The following is a 25296-nucleotide window of genomic DNA, read 5'->3' as shown; positions in this document are numbered from 1 at the left end:
AAAAATAAAATATACCAAAATATCCTTATATCATGAGATTACTATTCCTAACACTAGATTTTTTTTCTTATACTTACCATGAATGATATTTTCCGTTATTTCGATTGTATAATATTTATTTTTCGATATAAATAGCCTATTACCGTTATTACTTTTTAAAATGAAAGTTAGTGAGAGTGTTTGTTTAGTTTTTTATTGATTCACGCCAGTTCATGCAAAAACTAAAGAAAGAACGGACATATATGAAACTTTTCAGCAATAATATTAAGACATTAGTGAATAGAATAGGTAACGCAAAAGTAGGCTGTTTCCGCAACATAGCTGTTAGATAACCACTTTTTATTTTATGATCTGATTGTAGTTAGTCGACTGTAAACAGATTTCAACTAAAATAAATAATAAATACACTTTTGTTATCTGTTGGAGCATCTCTATGGTACAAACGTCAATACGTCAAAAAACGTCCGTTGCCGTTGGATTTTTGAGTTGACGGAAATATCCAGATTCGTAAATAAGTTGGAAAACGTAAATAAACTCTATAAAAATACGTGTGGTAAAAAAGTGCCTACCAATAATTTATGTGTCGTAGACGTTATGATGATAGAAACTCCAATATCTACTAAACCGGCCTTTCCCAGGCTGAGTATTGGCGGGAGCAGCAACAGCTCTATCAGAAGAAGGAGTTTGATACCACAAACACGACCAACAGGATCTAAAAATGAGGTTTGGAACATGAACATACTATCCTTGTACATAAGATCATACACTATTCCTATAATTAGCAAAGCAGCCACCCTAAAATTATTGTTAGCCCTGCTGCGGGGCAAAATGCTATATTTACTAAGTTTTCAAGCTGGATGGTCGATGGAAGTTAGCAGATATTTACATGTTATTAATTGCTACTGAGCAGTGTGCTGCCGGGCAACATGCAGTTTGATTACTGTTGTAGTAATTAATTATTTGTTTATTTATCCATTATATTCAGTAATGAAATAATGCTTACTCTTATTTATTGAAACTACAAATGCTTGAATTTTTTAAAATCATAACACTTTGATCTACTAGGCTTTTATTTTATCTATCAATAAATATGGTATTGGCAGGAACGCAACGATGATGATGCAGAGCGCTCATCGTTGGTGGCTTCTGAGCGTGCGATGGCGACATCGACGCCGCACCAGGCGTCACCCCGCCGTGGACGCGACACAATGTCGTCATCACCTCAGAAAGAACACTTTCAGGGGTGTCTCAAACTCTATGCTGAAAATGTAAGTTAGATTGTTCTATATCTCACTATTTCAATTAACTAAAATGTAGTAAAAGTTCTGTTTGTCACTAAACCAATTAAATAAAATAAAGATTTTGTTTTTATTACATTTATTACACTATAATTGAACCACTCAAACAACTTTCCAATAACTCCCATTTTGCATTGAAGGCTAGATTTTCCCTTGTCTTTCTTAAACAAGTATCTACTATCTATTATTGCAGAAAATAACAAAAGACAACGCATGGAACCTCCAACTGATAGACTTCATGAGCAACATGCTGCGGCGACACGACTCCCGCATGGAGAACTTACAAACAGCGTCAACTGTTGTAGATGCGTCTGCCAGGATTTACTCCTTCAGGGTGGATGCGGTGCATTATGATGTACTCAAGATGGCTGGCGGATTGAGTAAAGCTGCACAGGTGGGTCAATCATAAACTACTTAAATTACTGAAAAGTATTTTTATTTTATTTAAAAAATAACTTATACAAGCACTAGAGAGCCTTGGTAAAGTTGATTATTTAAATGTGTACTGCCATTTGGTCTATTGTTCTCATTGTGTTAAGTTTTTTCACTTATGTTTTATCCAAAGCTTCAGGTAATAAGCAGAAATAAAAAAAAATTAATATGTCTATGGTTTTTTCTACAATTGTAGATGGCTATAAACTATAAAAGTAGAGCTCAAGTAATTCATATTCAATTCAGACAAAGCGCGGTAAGAAAGATGACGATAACGGCACGCAAGATGAAGGCGCAGTGGACGGTGAAACAGCTGCCCCCGTCAAGAAGAAAAAGAAGAGGTCGAAAGGCGCCATCGCTGCCAATCCAGAGGTGTTCAATGGAGACTTTGATACAAATGATTGTATTGGTAAGTTATTTTAAAGTTTCTGACCAATTATAATATTTGTCATTCAAGTTCTGTTATAATAAAAGTATTGCATTGTACAAACTTAGCCACACTAAACAGATCACGCGCCGTTGCCTTGGAGCAATGAAATTTACTGTGCACCTTATAATAGTAATGATTAGTCAATTAAAGTTTGTAATTGATATTAAAATTATTAATGGGGTTTAGGTTTTCTAAGAGCTACTTTTTATTTTCAGATCCTTTCTTTGAACGGTTGGCGGCGACACAGGGCGACGTTACGTCATCCAACAGAGCATTTAACGCGACGTTGCCTATTCACGACAAGACTTTAGCTTTGATATTGAGGTAAATACTAATGTTGTAAATTTTTAGACATATATTATACTCAAAAATGTTTGAAATACACACGCATTCGCCGCAAAAAGAACAGTTTAATGTGAAGCCTGTTGCCATACTCCAGGCACATTTCCAAAGTTCTATTGACAAAAACCTAATTTTAATTTCCAAGTATCATTTAACTATCTATGTTTTAGAACTGATGACCGATATCTAGAAGAGATTAAAGAGAATATTCCGGAAGAAATAGACCTGTCTGAGCGCATCACTATATCATCCAAGTTGTTACCGGCTTTCATGGAGAGTGATCACATCTGCGAGCCATTCACTGGCTTCTCTATCAGTAACTGGGATCCAGATACGGAAGAAACGTAAGTCTCGAACAGAATATTATAAAAGTTTTTCGTTAGCTATAGCTTCTTTAAAATTTAAGAATTCCTATCATCTTACCTAATACTATCTATTTATTTTGATAATACCAAAACACTAAACTAAATATTTGTCCCTTGTGTTAAATATTTCATTCTGTTTTTCAGGGATAATAGAGTGACCAACTGGGTGGAAGAGAATCGATTGAACTTGTCACAGCAAGCCCTCGCTTTCGACGTGAATGCTGAAGTAGAGCCTATACCAATGGATGAACCAAACAATGACTTATTTGGTAAGAATATTTTAATAGGTATAATATTTTTTGTGCTTCTGACTGTTCTGTTTTTCGGCTTAGGATTTTTGCTACACTTCATTTGGTGCTTTCAGGTGTCTCGTATACTCAAGGGAGTTAATGTTTTATCGTGACTTGTAACTGTTGTGTTATGTCCGCAGAGGACGAGCCGCTGGGCGGCATCGAGAGCGAGGAGGAGGCGGACGTGGCGGTGGCGGCGTGCGTGGCGCGGGCCGGGGCGGGCGGCGCCGTGGCGCGCCTCACCGACATGCGGCCCGCCGCCGCCGCCGACACGCGCCTGGAGTACTCCTACTGCGGCGCCATCGTGGCCGCCTGGGCCGGGCCCTCGCACTGGCGCCTCAAGAACAACAGAGGTAAACCGCTCTTCTATGTCGTCATTGTCTTCACTATATTTTTGTTATGTTCCGCGCCGTGTTTGGCATCTGCGTGGATAAGCCACATCGATTAGTTATTGGACCCGAGCAGAAAATGCTTAAAAAACCGATGCCGGTCGTTGTTAAGTTCTTCTAGTATTGTATACCTTGCTAAAAAATTCGACATTTTCAGCATCAAAAATGTCTGAGCGCACACAATCGACGGCGGGTCGCCTAACAGTAGAAGGCAAGAAGCCGCCTAGAACGAAACGCCAGCTAGACTTCCTGGGAGTAGGCCTAGCGTTCGACTGCCGGTCCGACCCAGTTGGTGAATACGAGCCGACACAACCCGCCAAGATCATGATCAGTAGGAAGACGCTCGCTACTGGACACACGTGGAATGAAGCTAACTTTAAGACTCCTATTGATAGGTAAGGATAATGGAAGGCGAAAGCATTTTTCTTTCTTTATATTGGGTCTGAAATAGTTTTCGAATAACTTACTTCTTTAACTTCCTATTAAAAGTCTTACATACATCAGACGCAATTTTGCGGCATTAGCATGAGAATAAAACTTGCCGTATAAGAACAATAAAATTGTATCATTATAAAAATTATTGAAGAAAATGTTATCAAAAATAGTTTTAACTAAAAACGTTTCGTAATTTCAGAGGACTAGACGAATCTCACTTCCGTAAACTGTTCTTGCGGCGCAACGTGATGATGATACGCAAACGTGACTTGGAACAGAGCAAGCAGCCAGAGCCAGAGCCCGTAACAGTTGAAGAAGCTAGAGATTACGACTATAACAACGAAAATGATGCCTCATATTGCCCTAATAATATACCGGTAAGTTGGAGACCCATAGACAATTTGCCCTATCAACTAATGCTTATAGCCGGTTGCCGGCTTTTTATGGTTAAAATTAGGACGTTCACAATAAAAACCTATTTTATAGTAGATGTATATTGCAAAATGCAGAATTATAGTTGAATTAAATTACTGTTATTTTGTATCGCAGGATGGTGACGACTGGGGTAATGAAGATGCCACAGCAGCAGGTGAACTGCACGAACAAGTGAAAGCTTCGGAACCTGAGGAAATTGGCGACATGCTGGAACCACCTACTAAGGTAATGATAGCGACTAGACTAGTTTAGTAGACTGTTCAAGTATGTTGTCTTATTAGCATTCGAAATGTTGACTAATATTCTAATTATTTTTAGGTCGCCAAAATCTTCATACCATACGCTATGCGAGCGAAAAAGGTCGACATGAAACAGCTCAAAAATTGCACATGGAAAATGCTCACAGAAAATACACCCGAGTGTGAAAAAGAAGATGTCACTCCAACAACTTTCTTCTCTATCTACTCACGACTGCCCAACAAATTGTCGTCCAACATGCGCGAGTCACTCAGCGTACCTCTAGCGTTGTTGTCAGTGCTACATCTAGCCAATGAGAAAGGACTAATACTAGAAAAGAACGATGATCTAAATGATATTGGAATTGTAGGCCTAATTAAATAATTTATAGGATTTTTTTGTGTATAATTTTGTATGCTTTTTTAGATTACCTGTATGAACGATGATTCTCAAACCTAAAAATAAGTTAAATTGGTAATTATATTTCTGGAAAATTAATGAATTTTTCTGTTTTATGTTACTCGTTATTTTCTATTTTAACCTTGTGTAGTGACAACATCTATATAAAACTTACATTGAATCAGAACCTGAGTTCTTTTACATTGTTACTATGTCCTTGTAAGCTGTATAAACTTGATTTTGCTTGTAAAAGACTTTGCTTTTCTAATATTCATTACACTTTACTTTCTAGAAAGAGAGGTAGTAATTCATATTCCTTGTCAGTGCTGGACATTGTAAATATCAATTGATTGTCATATATTTTTGTAATGATTTTCTTCGTATAATAAGGACTATTAGTAAATGCCATAGAAACATTGTATAGATGTTTTTGTAAGTCTTTATTTTTATATCGAATGTTGTAAATGTAGAATAAAATGTACGACTAAATGATTAAGTTTTTTTTTGTATTTTGTCCGTTTTACAGACAGGGGTGTCTGGATTTTTTGGACCCGTGATCCGTGCTTGATTACTATGCTCCAGATATGGGAAATAATATTGTCCCCATTTTAGTTAAAATTCGATCGCTTTCGAGGATGGTAAACCATGGTACGATCGTAATAATTCTCTCACCCACTCAAGTAAAAAAAAAGCTACTCAGTTTTCTGTACTGCGATTACATCTACGGCAGGAAGGATCAAATAATAATACAAAAATACGCATTTTACACAGCTTTAATAAAAAAAGAAACATCCTTCTACAGGTCAACTTCTGAATCTTAATGATTACTAACAAAAATAACCAGCCATAAATCAACATTTAGCATCTGTGTTTATTATATAATTATGAATATTGTGAAGGGAATGTGTAATTACAATAAACATGTATGTACACCGAAATATTCTCGTAATCTAAAATCTGCAATCACTCAACTGGTTACTATATCAAGAGCTTTAGTTTCAACAACAGACGCCAATAACATAAAGAAAAAACACTTAAAACATACAATAATGAGTATTTATATAAAGAAAAATATATATTCACGAATAATTTGCAATGATAACGTTTGTTCTCATAAAAAATCTGTCTTGTCTTAACTTGTCCAATATAAACTGAGGCATAAACAATATAGTCCAACAAACAAAATAAAACTGTGAATCACAAACATACGCCAAAACACAACCTTATAATTTACTTCTACATAGTACCTACCTAGTATAAGAATAAATATTTTTTTGTAGTTATAAAATGATAAATTGGCACTGGTTCAACCATACCATGCAAAAATAAAATGTATCAGTGTATAACACATTTAGTCACAGTTTATTGCTTTTAAGAAGTCTACAAGATTTATAATATAATACAATATAGTCATTGGTGTTGGTACATTATGCCTCACTGAAGAATACTTTATTTGTTACACTTGTATTTTACAAACATCTTAAATTTAAAAATGAGCAGTCTATGTTTTTGTTTCAATTTCTTCTGTCACTTTCTTCTCATCAGACTTTTCAGTTACTTTTTCCACTGACTTTTCCGTCACTTCTGGAACTTGGTCTGCAGACTTTTCTGTACCCTCTGTAACTTTCACTGTAGAGTTTTCTGTAGCATCAGTTGCCTTTTCGTTAGGCTTATCTGTCTCTGCTGTTTTTTCTTTGTCTGCAGACTTTTCTTCTGTTTTCGTAACATTTTCGGATGCCTCTTTGACTATTTCAACAGGCTTTTCCGTTTCCTTAACACTTTCTTGTACTTTCTCTATTGTCGTAACATTTTCTGTTGTGTCTGGTAGTTTCTCTACTTCAGTGACATTTTCGGTAACTGCTACTTTTTCATCATTGACTTTTTCTGTGGGTTGAGCACTTTGAGCAGGTATTTCAGTAGTAACTTCCGAAACTTTTTCAGCGACAGAAGGGGAAATGTCACCGCTAATATATCCCGTGTCTGTGTTTAAAGAGTCTTTGGATTCATCACGTTCAGGTGTCTTTATCACTTCGCTGGTGGACTCTTCATTATTTTCACTTTTAGGGCTCAACTCTTCTGATTTACTTTCAAAAGATTTGTTCTCTATGACAGTGTGGTTGCTTTCCATACTTTCGTCTAAATCACCTTGTGATGTATTGAGATCAGTTTGTTCATTCGTAACTTCGTCTACCTTTTCCACAGATTCACTTGAAGTTTCACTTGTGATAGTAGTAATAAAGTCTTTGCCATCAACCAACAGTTTGACTAAAATTGGTTCCTTTGTGCTATCTAAATATTCAATTTGGAATGTGGTATCTTCTATAGTGAGCTCGTCAAGTTTATTTTTGCCGACTTCATTCAACGTACTGTCACTGAGTGGTGCGGCGAGCCGGCAGCATTTAGCCAGCGGTTCGATCACGGCAAGATCTTCAGGTAACTGTTTAAATTCCTCGCATTTAGCCTTATTGCCATAGTCTATAAACTGTACATGGAAACCGACGTCACAGGATTCTAACACTTTCGCTCTGTACCACTGTTCATCTTCCGACCAGAAAGCAGCGCAAACTGATCCTACTTTTAAATCTGAAACTGGCTCAAATCCAGGACAATCATTCATCTTTACAGTTACTTTGTCGAGATCTGATGTCGCATCATCTAAATGTACATAGAATTCTTCAAGACTGTTAACAAAGCAGATTTTGCCGTTGCTAAGTATATCTTGACCAACTGGAGTTGGTCGTTCATTTGGCAACTCTTCGCATAATCCGACGAGCTCCTCAGTCACAGACTTACCTTCAAGGTACAACTCTACAATAGAAATATCTCCCGAGGCAATAAATTGAACATTAAAAATAGTAGCTCCCTCTGCTGCGAGCTCGTTAAATTTAATCTCTGATTTTCGTGACCAAGATTTAATATCACGGGGTTTCTGTAAGGCACATTTTCGTGAAAGGGCAGGTTTCGTTTTCAATTCATCTGGAAGACTTCTCAGTTCATTAGCAATAGATGCATTGCCATAGTCCATGAAGAGGACTTCGGTTCCCTCTGATCCATCTACGATAACTTGAGCTCTGTACCACGCACCATCTTCAGGATATTTAGCTGCGCAAATAACACCCTCCTCCTTTTCTTTTAGTTCAGGGAAGTTTTCGGCGTCAACCATAGCTGCTTCCATAGACTGTAACTCGGAAGTGGCGGTTTCTAATTGAATCCAGAATTCGGATGGAGAATTTACGTGGCTGGCGAAGCACGACGGTAGATCTCCACAGTCGGTATCTTCAGATCTAGCCGCGTGTCCTTCAGTTACCAATTTATCAGTTAGATTTTGGCCATTGACAAAGATATCGACATAAGTAGTAACATCTTTAAGAACGATCAAGGCATCGACTGGCGCCGATAAATCACCAACTAGCTGCGTGAAATAATCAGAGGCGGGCTCTGACCACTGTCCAGTGCCCGTCGGAACAGCATTTACGCTCGATTTGATGGCATATCGTTCTACATCCCTCAATTGATCAGGAATTACTTTGATCAATCCTGGCTGGTTGTCAAGTACGTCTGTGTTACCATAATCAATGAACCGAACTGTTGTAATATCAGAGTCTGAATCGAGAATCTCAGCTCGATACCATTGATCGTCGGCCAGGTACTTAGCGATACACAAAGTGCCCAGTTCGCGGTTTTCGATGTCAGTGTATGTGTCAGCATTGGCTTGGAGCTCTGCTTGCATTTCTTCAAGCTTGTCTATTTTATCAACCATTTGTAGCCAGAAATGTCCAGGGGTGTCAATATGGCTGATGTAAACCTGGGTGCAGCCTTCAGGTAATGAAATAGGCTCAACAACAGGTGTCTCTACTTTTTCCTCTTCTGCGGATATTACTTTGGGAGTGGCTAACTTTTCGTTGACCAACTTCATGGACAAGTCCACACCATCATGGTGTAAGTTCGCTAGCCATCCGTCCGTACCAAATGACAATGTTACTTGGACTTCCTTTTCATCGGTCCACTCTTTAAGCTTGGCAATAGCGTCGTCTTGCAACGCGACGAGTCCTAGACTAGCGACCAATGCTAAAGCGCAAGGTTCGAAGAATTTAGGGTCCAGTTTCTTGAGAGATTCCTTAGCGACAGTTTCAGTGTTGCCGTAGTCGGGGAACTGCACTTTGACTTGTGTTTCCTCAATACTGATTACTGTGGCGCGGTACCAGTTGCCGTCTGTAGATTTTACTGCACATATAGCATCTACTTCGCAGCACGGTAAATCCTCAGGAGTTCCTGTTCAACCAAATAAAACATTCTTTACTAACAGATCGTCGACACAACACGAAAAAGTATATTATTCGTCGACATTGGTTTAATAAGAATTATATGTTAACGTTGATTTAATCATGAACACTTTTTGGACAATTTGATGAGGTAGACAATACCCTACTTAAGGTGGGATAACGTCGAGACAATCACGTTTTTGTAACTTACCTTCTTCATAGAACTTATACAGTTCATCGAGCAGTAGCGCGATCTTGTCACCATCGTTAGACTTTTGCAGATAGAACTCGTTGAGGTTCTCGATGTGCGAGATATAGGCGACGCCGAAGTTGTAGTTGAACACGGAGCGCATGCACAGTTGCACCACCTCGTCGTACGCGCCTTCATCAGGCTCGAATATCGCGATCTTATGACCTGACACCGCGTCGTATAGTGTCGATACTAGGCTGCAATTATTACATACAATTTTAGATATCTGCGACTATATGTTTTAACAAAAATTTGCGAAATAAATAAGTGTCAAAACTATAAAAATAAATGTCCTTTTAAAAGATGTTCAGTATGTTTAACGAGAGAAGTCACGAAGTAAGCATTAAAACAGCAAATAATAAAAATTAATTATCATTTACTATGTGCCTATTGTTATAATTTTAAGTTCATGCAATAATGCAGTAACAGGAAACGTAAACTGATGCATCGATTGCCGAGTTTTTAACGTCAAATTATTAAAACTTAAAAAGAAAAATAAAGCAGTGTATGATTTAAGACTAACTAATATAATATCTGACTCACTGCCACCACCTAAATAAGGATTTCAATAATAGTTAAATTTTAATCAACTTTAGTCAAATTACTTTAAAGTAACATTATGTATTAAGTAAATAATATTGTTATGTATTATTTATGAGACTCTTGTCCAGCAGTGGGACAGTATGTATGGGTAAAAAAATAATGTATTAAAGTCATATTTACCTAATTCCTTCGACATTATTGATGTAAATAATGACTTTGTTGCCGGTCAGTTTTTGTTTAAGCTCCTCAATGGTCATCAAAGTTTTTGATTCAGCTGTGTAGTTGTTCAAGCAGCATTCCAATGATTGGTAGTAGTATACGCTCAACTCGGTCGGTAGTATCATAAGCTGAAGGAAACACATTTAGATAAAAACTAGTGCTACTTTCAGTTACGTAACTATGAAGTAGCGAAAATACTTAAAATACAGACAACTTAACAACTAGAGCATGACTACAAAATGCAACTATACTGATATTTTAAAATAGGTATTAAAATAATGTTCTTGTAGTTAAGTTTTTAGTAGATTCTGAGAAGTGGTTAACATTTCAATGCCCAATGAACCACTTTCAGGGCTGTAAAATTATTGGGACAAATCCATGTTAAGACAGAAGGACGAGATATCATAATTCGATATTCAACAAGGGCTGACTTTATACGGTCACTCTATCGTTCTCAGGAATTTCGTAGACGACTGTTCAGAATGATAAGCGTAGGTGTCTGCATATTCTTAGCTGATGGATAGAGGCAGGCTTTGTTTTTTATGTAGTCAACCTATTACTATACTACTAATCATTATACTGGTATCATTTTAAAACTTACATTTTCCAATTTAGTGACGATTTGGTTTCCATAGTCTGGTAACGTGGCCTTAATATTGGCCGCGTCGGATGCATCATCCAGTATCGCGCGGTATATTTTACCTTCGTGTTTCAATGTGCAATGAATACCGTCTACAAGGGAGTCCGCACTCAATGGGGTTAGCTGTAAACAAATTATTTTGTTTTATAATAAGTTAGTTATGCATCAAAATATAAATGTGATAAGTTTATGTAAAAGGCGTAGCAGGAAAATAGTATGCTTTAATTGAAGGGAATTCCCCTAAAATTATAAAAGAACATCATTAGAGTTAGGTGTTGAGCAGACCTCAAGTCGGGGAATTCCCGTAAATTAAATTTTGCACTCATATCTTATATTATCAGTTATCACTGTAGTAATTCATTTCAAGTGACTTCTACAACCTAATTCCAATTGATAAACTTGTAATCACAGTAAAATTGTATTTTATTATACGTACTTTGCTGGAGTCAAAATTAGCGATAGCTGTTTCCACGAGTGTCGCTTTGTCCAAGTCCAGCTGTACGTGGAACTTCTCGAATGACTCGACGTATGTCACGCGACAGAGAATCTGCTGGCCTACTATGATTGTTAGATCTATCGCTTCATCTGAAACAAGATAATTATAATTTTAGATCACCTGCTTCTGCTATAGAGAGGTTATTTATCAGGGTGTCCACAGCTAATGTTCAAAATAATTCCCTGACTTTCCCTGACCATTTTTTTTAATTTCCCTGACCAAATTTAGGCCGTGTTCAAACCAAACTGACTGTAATTACGGGTATGACATATTTTCTTTCACCAATATTTAAATTAAACAAGGCAAGGATGGATAAAGTATGTAGGCTAAAACATCGGGTAACAAAAATTATATTACCGTTGCAGACATTTGCACTATATTAAAATGGACGAGCAAAAGTACCGAACAAAAAGCGTAACGAATTCTCATTAAATGCATTCACTGTGTCAATTGAAATAGCTAGTTAATAAGCATTTTAATGCAATCGTATTACAGTTTGACATTAATTTATTTTGTATATAAAACAGTCAGCATCCATAAAAGGCGTTATTTAATTGTTAATTATATTTGAAGTTTTTTGTGCCTTATTTTATTAGTTATGGTCTTACGCTTTTTACCGTGGAAAGGATAGGGATTTTCATGATAGTAACTATATTAAATATAATTCAATTATCAATTTAACAATGACAAACTCGACTATGCCAGAAGAAAATCAGATTGCTGTGAAATTAACTGCAATACATGAACAAAATGTTGCACCCGCACAGTCTATCGTAATTGTAAAATTTTGCAAAAACGTCATTTAAATATAACAAGAGGTTGCCAAACGTCATAGTCATATTATCACGCCATGACGCCACAATAAGTAACTGTAGCGTGATCTTCAACAGCCAGTACTTACGAGTATCAAGAATTTGACATTTAAAATAAACTGAATGAATAGTTCTTACGCTACCCGCTGGAGGCGCTGATCAGATTTTCAAACACAATTTATTGAGCTAACCGGTTGTCGAAAGTCAATAATTAAGGAAATCGTTCCTTAGAAGTGTGGAGGCAACAAAAGACGTATATTTTGGACAATGTATTGATGAAAATCTTTACCACGGTAACACGCAATTCATAATAATTTAGGTTGTATTTTCTTGTGTGCTTCGATAAGATTAGTTGACCAACTAAAGTTAGTTCTTTTGTATGTGTCCTCGGACTTGTATTTAAGGTGTATTAATTTATATTGAAAGCAATCATAACTAGTTAATTAAGTATGTAATTATTTGTCGTAACGACATAGAATAAGTGGACCTTTCGTCTCTCTATAATATTAAGTGTAATTAATGTCCTTTATTACTAGGTATAATGGTAATTTTTATGTTGATTATTGAATTATTTTACACCTTTCTCGTCAAGAGTAACGGTGGTTGGGTGTGTGGCGCTTGAAGATAAATGCCAATTAATTGTGTGATTTTTACTACCCATATTATCTATCTATATCTGTCTATCAATATTTATCTGTATTCATTATATTTAATATGTATTCCATATAATTATGATACTGTAGGTATTATTATATTATAAATTTTATATATTGCGATAATTGGAGCCAAATGTGTTTCACACGATTGGCGGTTAACAAAAAGCGAGCTCAAAAACAAACAATAGTCATTTTACGCTATTAATACTACAGCTAAACCACCTGACTTGAAATATCATAACTAAATTTCTAAGTCCATTAATAGTATAAATGTTTGATTGAAACTAAGTCGCTCGATATACTACAAAAACAACATCTGTTCTACAAAACTCATACCGAGCCGAAACGCTCAATATCGTTATAATATACATCGAATTATAAACATCTTTATTTATTAAATAATATTTAAATTATGTATGTGTATTCTATTATATGTATTACATATGATACTATTATTGGTACGTATATATTTAATATTATATTAATTGATCATATAAATTATCTGGTATAATCTACAAGTGCCACAAAAACAATCTGACTGGTGAAAATGACATTATGCAAACGAACACCACACTAATAATACAAAATATAGGTTAGATAGTTACATGAGAGTGAATTCCTAAATAATAATTTATTTTAATATTAAGGTATTGTAATATTACGTCATACAATAATAGACTTCTATGAGAATGTTCTCGAATAGTCACGTTTAGTGTTAGAAAAATAGTTGACTAAAGTTCCGTTCATACTGACGTTAACGTGAAGAAAACTGCGATTAATCAGACAGCTGACTTGTATATACCTTTCGGAAAGGAGTGGTTAGGGATATAAGTCGTTTAGGCAAAAAAGGAATAAATTAGGTGCGTGTTTTTTGACGTTTTTAAAGATGGTGTAGTTAAGCATGCAGTCAGCTTCGAATAGTCTGCGTCGTGGCGCGCCGCGTCAGTGTGCACGGAACTTCACTGTTCGGTCACTTGTATCACGAAATCATTGCCACTTAATACTTTTAAGATTTATGCACTATGCTATAATATACATATATAAATATAATAATATTCGTATTGTACTTTTAAGTCATAATAGCTCAATAATTTATGGAACTCTATGAAATTGTAATAAATAGTCTTTAAGCAACTATTATAAATAAACTTTAAAAAAATGCTTCTATGGCCTGGATTAAGCGTCGGACCAGAGCATAAAATTAAATCCCTCATTTTACAATCACTGGGAAAAAATCTCAATTTTCCCTGACTATCCCTGACTTTCTCTCCTTTCCCCTCAATTTCACTGACTTTCCCTGACCACCTTAACCTTCCCTGACTTTTCCCTGACTTTCCCTGACTTTCCAGAATGTGGACACCCTGTTTATGTTTCTAAGCAAAGTGATTATACCTTTTAATGTTACAGACGACTGATGCTCAGATAGTTTGGCCAGTTGCTTCTCAACTAACATGTCAGCGACACTGACACCGTTGTTCCACAGCGACACCTTGTACTGCTCTTCAGCAGTATCTTGGAACACGCACTGGTACCGAGGCGCGTTGAAACACAAGTCTATCTCGGGGTCCGCTTTCCACTCACCATCTGCAGGCACTACGCCCATCAAAGAACAATGTATTGCCATTTTGGGCAGATCTAACAGCTGCCTATCCATCTGCCAAATGTCTTTAGCGTCTACCAACTGCTTATTTCCAAAGTCAACGTATCTAACGATGAACTTTGAGAACGGCTGGACGGAAACAATCGTTGCACGGTATAACACCCCGTCTACAGGGTATCGAGCTAATACTGAACCGCCGACTGGAACTTCTCCACTGTACGACTTGACACCTTTGTATAGTTCCGGTATTTTATGCATCATCTCAAGGAATTTAGGCTGCAGAGATAATATTTGCGTGTAGAAACTCTCTGGTGATATTATCCAGGTGACAGATACTTCGTGTTGAGCGCCGATTTCCACTGTGGGTTCCACGAATGGGGTGTCCAAGGGAAGTGGTTCGGGTAGTTCCTTATACTGTACTTGAGTGAACTTGCTGCGGGGTTTGTAGGGAGGTGCGCGACCCGAGCGTTCACCCCTGCTGTCTTGTGACTTGAAGCTCTTTTCCGAGCGTTTATCGTCAAAGGACCTTTCAGCGCGGTCTCTGGGTGTGAAGTTACTTCGTGGTGGTCTATCGTTTCTGTCATTTCGGAACTCTCGTTTTTGGTTCCAGTTTTCTTTCTTATCTCCCCAGTTGTCACGTCTGTCACCGCGGTTGTCGCGGTTATCACGGTTGTCGCGGTTGTCACGATTGTCGCGATTGTCACGATTATCGCGATTGTCCCGATTGTCGCGTCGGTCCGGACGCTCCGGCCGATCTCTTCCACGGCCCCAGTCATCAGACCTTTTGTCTTCTCTCTCTTCTTGGTTATTATATCTGTCACTGTAAATAGAACTGAGTATTTATAAATATTCTAAACTTAATCGTGTTGTTAAAACAAAGCATCGATTAGTCGATTAATTGTGATAACAAATTCGTTCGACGTTAACTTATGCCTCGTTAAATTATGAATATGCATAAACCACACCAAGCAAGTATTAACAAATTAAAAGACTATGCAAATCAAATTAACTCAATGAATCATGACAAGGGCAATAAAAATGTGCTGAAATAAGAACATAACAGTAAAACGAACACAGTGCAATGGAATGTTATAAACAAGAGCTGCAGATATGCAACGTATTCAGAACGCTTGATACAAAATGTGCGACGTAACCAAGCGTGACAAGCAAATAGTGCGAGACAACTAGAACGACGATACAACTATTAATGCTTTACTTTATCATTATTACCAAGCATCGCGCAATCATTAACACAATACGATTTGGGACTCATTTCACCTTCATCAATATTTTAAATGTTGGAATAAATTATACAACAAATTCGTCGATCGTCCAGAACAATTTACACTTGAGTAAACGTGTGAAATGTGCAGAAAGACGATCGAGGAATAAATCAAGCATTAATGTTGTTAGAGCGCAACAAAAACTGTCGTCAAGAGGCGTGTGATGTTCGCGTGACATACACCACTGTACCGTTTTAGTCTGTCCTGAACAGACGGGCCTTTAGCGTTCTGAGCGTCCATGGACGCCGCCTCTGCCGCTTGCCTTAGCCTTTTGCCGACCCCGCTGCCATCTTTCTTCCAGTTAGGCTTTTGTGCGGCCTTATCGTGTTGTTCCCTAGGTTTTCTTCTGTCGAATCATTTGAACCGATGTAATTGACCGTCTAATTTGTTACATTGTATTGGGGAAAGTTGTACTAATGAATAATGAATGCTTTCATTTTTTGCGAGTTACATGATTCGTGTTCGAATAATGCAGTCTACTTTGGCAGTACTTAAAAACGTACAGCTTACGCAACTTATACGTGTAATTTATTATCTTAAATATGAAAACTTGAATAAAAATCAAGTGGAAGTATAATATATAGGGCTCAACGACTGTCAAATTAAACCGGACAGCTTTGACGATTAATAAATGGGACGGTTCACAGATTCACGCGACATTCAAGGTAGCAACGCTAGCAAAAATTTGCATTTCCTGAGTTGATAGTGGGTTTAGGAACATAAATAAAAAAAATCTCCGCCAACTTCATAGCTTTAGATTAAGTTGTTTGTTTCTTGATTTAATAGCTATTATTGTAACGAATTCTTTGGAACTTGTCTCATCACTACGAAAACCGTCTTCAACTAAACAAAAACTATTTTCTGTTGATTAAAATTAGAATCATTATTGTCTTCGGTAACAGATCTCTACGGTATATAGTAGATAACATGAACGTACCTATCTCGTGGTCCCTCTCTATTGTCCCTATTATCCCTGTTGTCTCTGTTCTGCCTCGGCGGCGGTTGCTGGAAGGTCGGCTGTGGAGACTCCTCCCACTCATCGTCTCCACTCGGGTGAGGAGCTGCGTTCGGGGCATTGTTCTCACGAGGTCTTGGCGGTCCACCACGTCTAATTGAAACAAAATTATAATTAGAAAATCGGTAGTAAAGTCGAAAGGAAAATTTTTGCTGCTTTTCATATTATAAACTATAAGTTGCTTTGGGAACTTAATCAAAGTAAAGACGGAGTAACTTCTTTTCTGTTCAATTAACAGCAAAGGTAAAATTCTGATGATTTTTCGGAAAATTTACTATTACTGATAAAGTACATACTTTTCATATTTTTGCCTATCACATAAAATACTCAACAGTTTTTAATTCACATAGTATGAGATGGTAAATCATAGGCAATGCAATACCCATTAGTATACTTTAGGTTTAATTTATACTTAGAATTAGCATATCAACGCTCTTAATGTCGCTAATTGGAACTATACTACAATTTCTCTTTTAACATTGCATGAATAATTGCACTTAAGTATTTTCAGAAGAATGTTCAAAAGAAATATGTTCTATTCAAACGATTTGTGCAATTAAATTGCGTCATTTGATGAACAAGTTGCAGTACTTTAAATAATGTTACGTTTCTTTAAAGCTCATAGATATTTAACTTTACAAATTACAATTGGTTTCTTAAGTGTCTAATACGGTTCTAGAGTTATCAAATCACACACAAGTGCTCAGATAAAAATATATTCTGGATAACAGTTTTGTGACACACAGCTATTTATTTTCTGATTTGCTCTTAAACTATGTTTTGTTAATGGCGGTAGTCTGAGAAATTTCCAAACTAATTCACATTACATACAATATAGAAACAGTATTTTGAATGTATACAACCAATTTCAAGTAGAGGAAAATAGTGTAAGGTAGAAACAATAGAGCTATTTCTATAGATGTGCATTGAATCACTTATAAATAGTACCTAATTTATTAAGGAAAACATTAGATTTATTTCAGACTCAGATTATCGTGTGTATTAAACCAAAAGCATAGCCCGTTTTCTATTTTCTAATTAGTAAAAAAACATAAGCTATACTTAAAAACTGGATCTGTTCCGAATGATTGGTTTGAAGAATACGTTTATCACTTGAGAATCTAAATAGCGCATCGGCGCTGATGTTATACACCTGTGCACGCATGTACGCTCGAATGCCCAGCACCGTTATCATCGCTTGGCCAATACTTCGGCTTATCGGTTTAAAATATTAAATGGTTTACCGTATTATAGTTATGGAAGATATGATACGATTATAGCAATGTACTTTAAGATTAATAATCCGCCTTAAATCTGTTTCTCAAACAAAGGCACGCTTGCCGCAAAGTCGCTTAAGCCGGTAAAACGTGTTGCGTAGTATTATCTTATGCATAATAGCCGACAATTCCGTACTTAAAACATACACATTACATAATAATTTGCATTATTTTATACTGTTACAGCATTTAATAGGAAACTGTGTTGAAACCTTACCTGTCACCTCTATCCGGTCTGCCGCCAAACTTTTCGCTATGCCTGCCCGGTCCTGATCTATCGAAGCTGCTTTCCTTGTTGTCTCTAAACACAAAACGTTCCACACATTAAAACCAATAAGAAAACAAATTCCACACACACCATTACACATGATTAGTAGGTCTAAACTAATAAATCATCGCCAAATAACAGATTACCTATACATATCTGTAGCTAGACTGGTTTCAACTAAACTCGCGAGTTCAAGGAACGATGATGAAGGTCAAAGCGTCCATGAGTCAGTTCTCTATTATTACTTTTTTTGTTAGAAAATAAAAACTCCTGTTACGTACCGCGCCGGTACTAAATCCGACAGAATTATTATCGCTACAGTCGAAAGTCGAGTGGTTGGATTATGGAGATTTTTGCTTTGCTATGTTTATGTATCAGTTTGTTATTGTATTTATGCTAAATTAGTCATTCATTGATTAAACATGTATGTGAAAACACATTTTATCTGGCAATCAGTTGCGATCCGTCAGTTTATGATTACTATATGAATCACATTTAGGCGAGTTTTCAGAAATTAACGATTTAGTGTATGAAAACAAACCTGTGAAGTTAAATCTTTGTGTTCTAGTCAACAGCGCGCTACGTACCGTGTCTTTCAAAACCGAATAGCAAGAGCAAAATCAATAATACGCAAAGAAAAAGTAAAAAGATACATAAAAAGAAATACCTACTCAGTCAAAACAATTTGATGGCTCAGTACTGTTACTAAATAGATTGCACGACACGCAACTTTCGAAATTACTTTTGCCGTGATTGCATTTTCGTTTAACTAAAAGAAGTATTTTAGCGAATGAATGCTTACATTGTCAGCCTACGAAACAGAATAATCGACGATAAAGTCTTTGATTTATAACGCTGTGTATGAAAGTATTTCTAAATGATTCACGTTCTACATCTACTTACGAAGTGAAACAATTCATTTTTGGTTAATTTTACGATTGTAGACATGACGACAAGTCTTTTTAAATTGGGCTTCCTTACTTATTTCTTAATTCATTTGTTAAATAGTCGTCGTCTTCGTTTTAGTTGTATGATTATTTTTACACCAAGCGTCCTTAGCCTTTCCTTAACCCATACCAATTAGGAAGAAGGAAACCAAAATAAACTTCTCCCAAGCAAACAAACAAATTATATAAGTAAACGTAATATTAAACTTTTTCTTTTTAATGCAACAAGATGTTATAATCATCTTAATTAATTGTGTTGCAATAATTAACACAATATAGTTATTATAGTATAAGTTTATGTTACGTCGAAGTAATCTTATTAAGTGTATCATTAAATCGTCCGGTGTTAAACGCGATAAACGATTCCTGTACTTCGACATCATATATAATTATAGTTAAAATTATATCGTTACTATTGGCATTTTTATGTAATATTTATAATTTATAATTAAAACAAATGGTATAAGTTGGCACCTCCCACGCGAGTGGTCGCAGGTTCAAACCCGAGGTTACACACCAATGACTTTTCGAAGTTATGTGTGTATTAGAAACAATTATCACTTGTTCCAACGGTGAAGGAAAACATCGTGATGCAACCTTGCCTGCCTGAGAGTTCTTTAAAACAGTTCTTAGGGTATGGAAAGTCCCCAACCCGCAATCGGCCAGCGTGGTAGACTCAAGGCCTAACTCCTGCCTCATTACGGGAGGAGGCCGTTGCCCGGCAGTGGGACATTAATGAGTTAAATCTATAAATTTATTTATTTTAAAACAAACACGCAGTCTTGTTACACGTGGAGTAAAGAGAGCAAGTAGTAGTGGTACAAACGGATCCAAAAATAGTTCGTATTGCGTAAGATACGCCAGGAATTCCAACTGCAGATGGTCGAGAATGCAAGGCATTGTTTACAAAAAAGAAAGTTGGTTACGGCTCGATTTAAATCGATATTTTCTCATTAACTTTTTGTTGAAATGATTTATTTTTATCATTGCTCAATTTTTAGATAGAAAATAAACATGAGATCTCAAGGAAACCATTTTTAATTGCGACTTTTCATGATCAGGAGAGATTGTCGTCAAGAAGATTCAATCATTTACTGATCGTAGTAAATTCAAATGTCGCAATGTTCTTACATTACTCATTATGAAAACCCGGGGACCCTTGCCCAGCAGTGGAACATTAATGGGTCAAATTTATTCATTTATCAACTGTTCTTACCTTCCACGGAAGCTGCCCCCTCGCGCGAATTCCTCATTGCCCTCCCGTGGTGGTCGCCTGTCATCTTTGAAGCTTTTCTCACGACGAAAACTTTTCTTTTTTCCATCATCCGATACGCTCTCTGGAGAACTGAAGGTTTCTGGTGCGTCTTTGCGAACTGGGGTTGTTGCTTTTATCTGATAGGAATAAAAAGCACCTTTTTACCGAATTTTTTGCTCATAAACCCAATCGATGCTGAATGAATAACAATATAGAAGGACCACAGTCTAAAATGTAACCCTATCAAAAATTGTATGAACGAGTTCGTTGTGTATTTTTATCACCTGTGTAAACACATAGGTACGTATATTTCACTTATAAACAACTCAACACAGCAATAAGGGTCTTTCTAGTTTCTACACTTAAGTACTTGACATAAGAAGCATTTGATAACAAAACACTTTAAGCCTTTATGTGCCCTTTTTTGATTTACCTTCGCAACGTAAGTACGCTGACATATTTATTTTCCGTTTAAACTAGAAACGTTTCTGAGAAACATTTTGTTCTTCAAATTAATAACAAATGCGGCGGATACACCTTTATCGGGTTAGTTATTTTCGGCCATAAATAATAAGAATGAGAACGAACATAGTCACGCACGCAATAATGCAATTATGTGCATAATGCACCGTTTACTTAAATGCATTTTATCCATTATTAATGGGATTAAGAATATTTCTTGGGAATCAATTTATACTCGTAACCTCGTGTCTAAATAAATAATGTTACAGGCATTACAGCTAATTAATTCTAATACAAATACGTAACGTAAGACATGCAAGTTTAGTTAACAAGTATTGAAACCTGTGCATGTATTGTTCGTGTACTTGTTCGCATAAAATTTATGGCATCATATTTTGTTCTTCCGATTGGTGCGATAGTCAATCGAGTCTTCTGCGCTACCACATTTATGTTGTTTTCTAAAACACATACATACTTTAGCGTGTTCAAATTTGCGACACCTTTTTTAACGTTATTTTAATTTTTCATATAATGTGTATGCCACATAATTTCTCCTAATAGAGATGGGCCTAGATAGAAAGAAAACAGAAATTCCTGTATCATCATTTATACTGCCACTCAGGCCAGTTTGTCTCACTCACTGCCATTTTGTAGACATAATCACGTACTCGCTGACGTAAACATAGAAAGCATATTGCTAATTATGTCGTAAAAATATAATGTTATTAATTTTTTTTTTTCATTATTATCCAATCCGCAACTTGAAAATTTTATATCAGGCAATGGGAAGTTCGATAAGTGCGAAATGACGAATTCTATAACCGGTTCAGGATGTAATAGTATGTTATTTCGTATACCTATAAATTATATTAATGAACAGCAGCTAAAAGTTTAAAATAACGGGTCTTAAATCCGTTGTTTTAATAGGCTCACTAGACTAAATGTTAACGAATATTAATGTACTTTTATATTGGTCATAATTTTTTAAAGCAATTGGTTAATTAACTGAATTAAAAACTGTTTCATGAGCGTAGTTATTACTCAGTACTTTCGAACTTTGCGAGAACGCTTATTATTAAACAATCGACAGCTTAGAATTAATAGTTTTAATTTAACACAAGTCTGAGGTAATCAATTCAGTAAGTAAAGACGATTTGAGTCATCATCGATTATAAATTATGTAAATGCATTGGATGAGTAATGCCAAGAGAAAATAATAGATTCTTATTTGCGTGCGGTTCTATCGACGTACATAGTATAGCTGTAGTATCGAGTTCAACTGTTATTATGACTTTCTCTATAATTAACGGCGGCGGCATTGTCTACTTCAACATATTTTGACGATTCATACACTTACAGCTGTATTTTAATGCTCTTTATCCTCAACAAAAAAACTTTTTAGCCGTCATATAATTTTTAAGATTTAGAAAATCACAAGTTGTCTACTCCTTCTGAAGTACTTATTTAAATCAAAATTTTAGAACATTTTGACCATATTGGATTTACTTTATCTAGATCACCAGTAGGCACCTGTGTAAGCCTATGTTAAGCTTAGGTTTTACAAAATTTATGTTGTTAATACAGCAATAAACAATAGGTTCGGTATCAACAAAAAAATATGATTCACAATAATGAATACTCACCTCATGAGAACTCCTTGGTTGTGAGAGCTGAGTCATCCTCCTTGCTACATCCAGGGGTGGGTTGACAGTTTCATCCATGAGAGTTACTACCATAGCTTTGGATAGTATGCCTACTATGTGGGCAATCAGAGTTTTCTCAAGAGCAAGCATTTCCAGCTGATTTGAGGTCTTTGTTTCCACTGGTCTGTTTTCAAATCCCTAAGAGAAAAATGAACATAAATAAATAACGTCATTTAGACTATTGTTTATAGCTAACTTTAAACTGCTTCATTCAGTCCTGGGAATAAAAACAAAAACCTTACCTTTAGCGCACATTCCATGGCCTGTGCTGGGAATCTCACCAAGTCAGGAGTGATGGTCCTGAGATCTGACACATCAACTTCTTGCTCATTGCCATAATCAACATACATTACAACCACTTTCTTCCCCCTAGTGTCCAGGACCTTAGCTCTGTACCAATTATTGTCATCAGGGAACCGAGCACAGCATGCTGACCCCACTGGTAGGTCACCAGGTGAAGAGCTGTTCTCACAGTGCTGCCTCACTGCATCCATGACAGCATTCAAATCATCAATCTTATCAGACAACTGCACATAGAATTTGATGCAGCTATCCACATAAGACACCAAAACAGACTGCCTGGAACCTAGTGGAAGCATCTCTATCCATTTAAACTGCAATTTGTCCTTCATATTAGCCATCAGCAACTCCAGCACATTCTTATTGTCCAAATATAATTCTCCATATTGAATCAATGGTGGCCCTTCTGGTGACACAACTTTCAATGTCATGACCTTTCCGTTGACTAGCTGCTTAAACGATTCATTCAAATGGTGACCCTTCTCCAACTTTTTCACCCCAGAGAGGCAGAACCTCATAGCGAAAACATTTGGCTTCACAAACTCTTCTGGTATATCAAAAATATCATAATACGATACCATTTCTGTGTCACCAAAGTCGACAAAGAATAACTTGCACTGAGATCCAGAGAGGTTCATGACAATAGCTCGACAAATGATGCGGTCACCAGACATACGGCCCAAGCACACCGTGCCTATCATGGGAGGCTCCTTCAAACTGCTGTGTGGTCTCTTGTTTATATCATCCATCATGTCTTGCAGTTTCTTAGCATCACTCACAAGCTGTACTGCAAACAATTCTGGGCCTTCTTCAGCGAATGAGACAAATACCTTATGTTGAGAGTTCACTTCCAACAGTCTGCTCTTGTAAGTAGTAGACTTTTTAGGTGATGTGGGTTTGTTAGCTGCCACTGGTGTTGCTGGAAGTGTTGGTACAGCTGAGTTACTGGAATTGGCATGTTGGGGTTGGCGCACTGGAGCTCTAAGATTGCTAGCATTTCTTGAAGCCTTGTTGACTAGTAAGCGCTGCCCAATCAAAGATGGGTTTCCTGGTACATTCCCATTAAAAGGCAGAGTCATGTTTTGATGCTGCAGTCTCATTGCTGAAGCAGGATTAGATGGAAAGTTTTGGTTTACCAGAAAAGGTACATGCTCCGGGTAAGGTGGTTCATTCACAAAACTTGGCTGCCAGTGAGGTACAGGTTGGTTTTCACCAGAGAACTGAAGCAGTAAAACTTCTTGCTTAGCAATAGGTATAGCCACACCAAATCGAATGGATACAAGGTGAGTTGAGAGATCAGTTCCCTTGAATTGGACTGAAATAAGAGGTAATGATCGTGTTTGGACCTCAATAGTTGCTTGATATTCTGCATAGCAAAGAAGACTCTGCAGTTTCAGTAAGAGTGTCTCATCCCATCTTCCACTGGTATTCATGACACCAGACAAGTAATAATCTGTTGCTTGTCCACGTAACTGTAGAAACATAGGGTCATATTTGTCGAAGAACCGAATAGCGCTCAATGAAATCATATCCTTATTTCCATAGTCAATGAAGAGTACACCGACGAGGCCGGTGTTCAAACTCGAAATATTTATAACTTTGGCTCTGTAGTATTTTCCATCTTTGTATTTCGCGGCACAAATGACGCCTTCATGAATAGCGGCCGGTGCTACGGCTCCTGTCCCTTGTTCCAGCTTTTCGCGGGCCGCGTCGAATAAACTCTCTATCATCAAAGAAGACTGATGATCGACCTGCCCACTTATTTTCAGAAAGTGACCCTCGCCGTCTACGTGGGTCACATAAAGACGAAATATTCGAGGAATTTCTGATGGCAAAGCCATTTTATAAAAGTAAGAACTTATAAAGTAGAAACTACCGAAGTACGACTCACGTAAGTTTTCTTATTAGAAACAGTATTATAAAACTCAAGTATATTGCATCGCACTTTCGCTAAACTTATTTATAAAAAAACACAGCCAGCTTTCCTTTCCGTTAACGTTACGTTTTCAATAAACATGGCGCCTTTGTAACCATTTTGAAAATAGAGATGTTGTTACGTTCCATATTGTATAGTCGACTAAGTAATAATCGAATCAGATAGATAAGTAGATTGCAATTTAGTATTTTATTAGATGGGTAATAATATAACAATCTAATACTTATAGTAGTTAGCTTTACCAGTCATAGAATTTATTTTTTATGAAATTTTGATGCAATGTAATGTAAATGCCTTTTCATTTTATTATGTGGCTGACT

At 36.6% G+C, this 25296-nt stretch overlaps 2 protein-coding genes across 3 annotated transcripts; one reads left to right on the top strand and one right to left on the bottom strand.

Moving 5' to 3' along the window:
• The first annotated feature begins 442 nt into the window (after window positions 1-442).
• barr (non-SMC condensin I complex subunit H) lies at window positions 443-5544 on the top strand. The gene is made up of 12 exons (XM_076122993.1): window positions 443-723; window positions 1104-1268; window positions 1492-1692; window positions 1977-2139; window positions 2376-2484; window positions 2673-2846; window positions 3012-3136; window positions 3298-3510; window positions 3704-3941; window positions 4181-4358; window positions 4531-4641; window positions 4735-5544. Exons 1-12 carry the CDS (start codon window positions 595-597, stop codon window positions 5035-5037), a joined length of 2109 nt encoding a protein of 702 aa, XP_075979108.1. The 5' UTR covers window positions 443-594; the 3' UTR covers window positions 5038-5544.
• A 263-nt stretch (window positions 5545-5807) lies between these two features.
• tud (tudor domain containing protein) lies at window positions 5808-25071 on the bottom strand. 2 transcript variants are annotated; one of them, XM_076122464.1, is made up of 12 exons: window positions 22983-25071; window positions 22681-22878; window positions 20537-20712; window positions 18323-18406; window positions 16751-16921; window positions 16004-16159; window positions 14323-15350; window positions 11403-11551; window positions 10928-11089; window positions 10288-10454; window positions 9526-9761; window positions 5808-9324 (listed from the first exon to the last, which is right to left on the bottom strand). In XM_076122464.1, exons 1-12 carry the CDS (start codon window positions 24879-24881, stop codon window positions 6554-6556), a joined length of 7197 nt encoding a protein of 2398 aa, XP_075978579.1. In that variant the 5' UTR covers window positions 24882-25071; the 3' UTR covers window positions 5808-6553. The 2 variants fall into 2 exon arrangements, with proteins under 2 accessions (XP_075978579.1, XP_075978580.1); XM_076122465.1 differs by lacking the exon at window positions 16004-16159.
• Between the last annotated feature and the right edge of the window lie 225 nt (window positions 25072-25296).

Source organism: Anticarsia gemmatalis, chromosome 14 (genome assembly GCF_050436995.1).
Source record: "Anticarsia gemmatalis isolate Benzon Research Colony breed Stoneville strain chromosome 14, ilAntGemm2 primary, whole genome shotgun sequence".
Lineage (NCBI taxonomy): Eukaryota > Metazoa > Arthropoda > Insecta > Lepidoptera > Erebidae > Anticarsia > Anticarsia gemmatalis.
Note: the sequence above shows the minus strand (reverse complement) of the source record. Positions and strands in the feature narration are given on the sequence as shown.

Coding starts and splice junctions, on each gene's coding strand:
- barr (XM_076122993.1), top strand. CDS start 595: ATGATGATAGAAACTCCAATATCTACTAAACCGGCCTTTCCCAGGCTG. Junction 724..1,103: donor CAACAGGATCTAAAAATGAG/GTTTGGAACATG, acceptor TGGTATTGGCAG/GAACGCAACGATGATGATGC. Junction 1,269..1,491: donor TCAAACTCTATGCTGAAAAT/GTAAGTTAGATT, acceptor CTATTATTGCAG/AAAATAACAAAAGACAACGC.
- tud (XM_076122464.1), bottom strand. CDS start 24,881: ATGGCTTTGCCATCAGAAATTCCTCGAATATTTCGTCTTTATGTGACC. Junction 15,351..16,003: donor GTTCAGGACAGACTAAAACG/GTACAGTGGTGT, acceptor TTCTATTTACAG/TGACAGATATAATAACCAAG. Junction 11,552..14,322: donor GTCGTCTGTAACATTAAAAG/GTATAATCACTT, acceptor ATCTTGTTTCAG/ATGAAGCGATAGATCTAACA.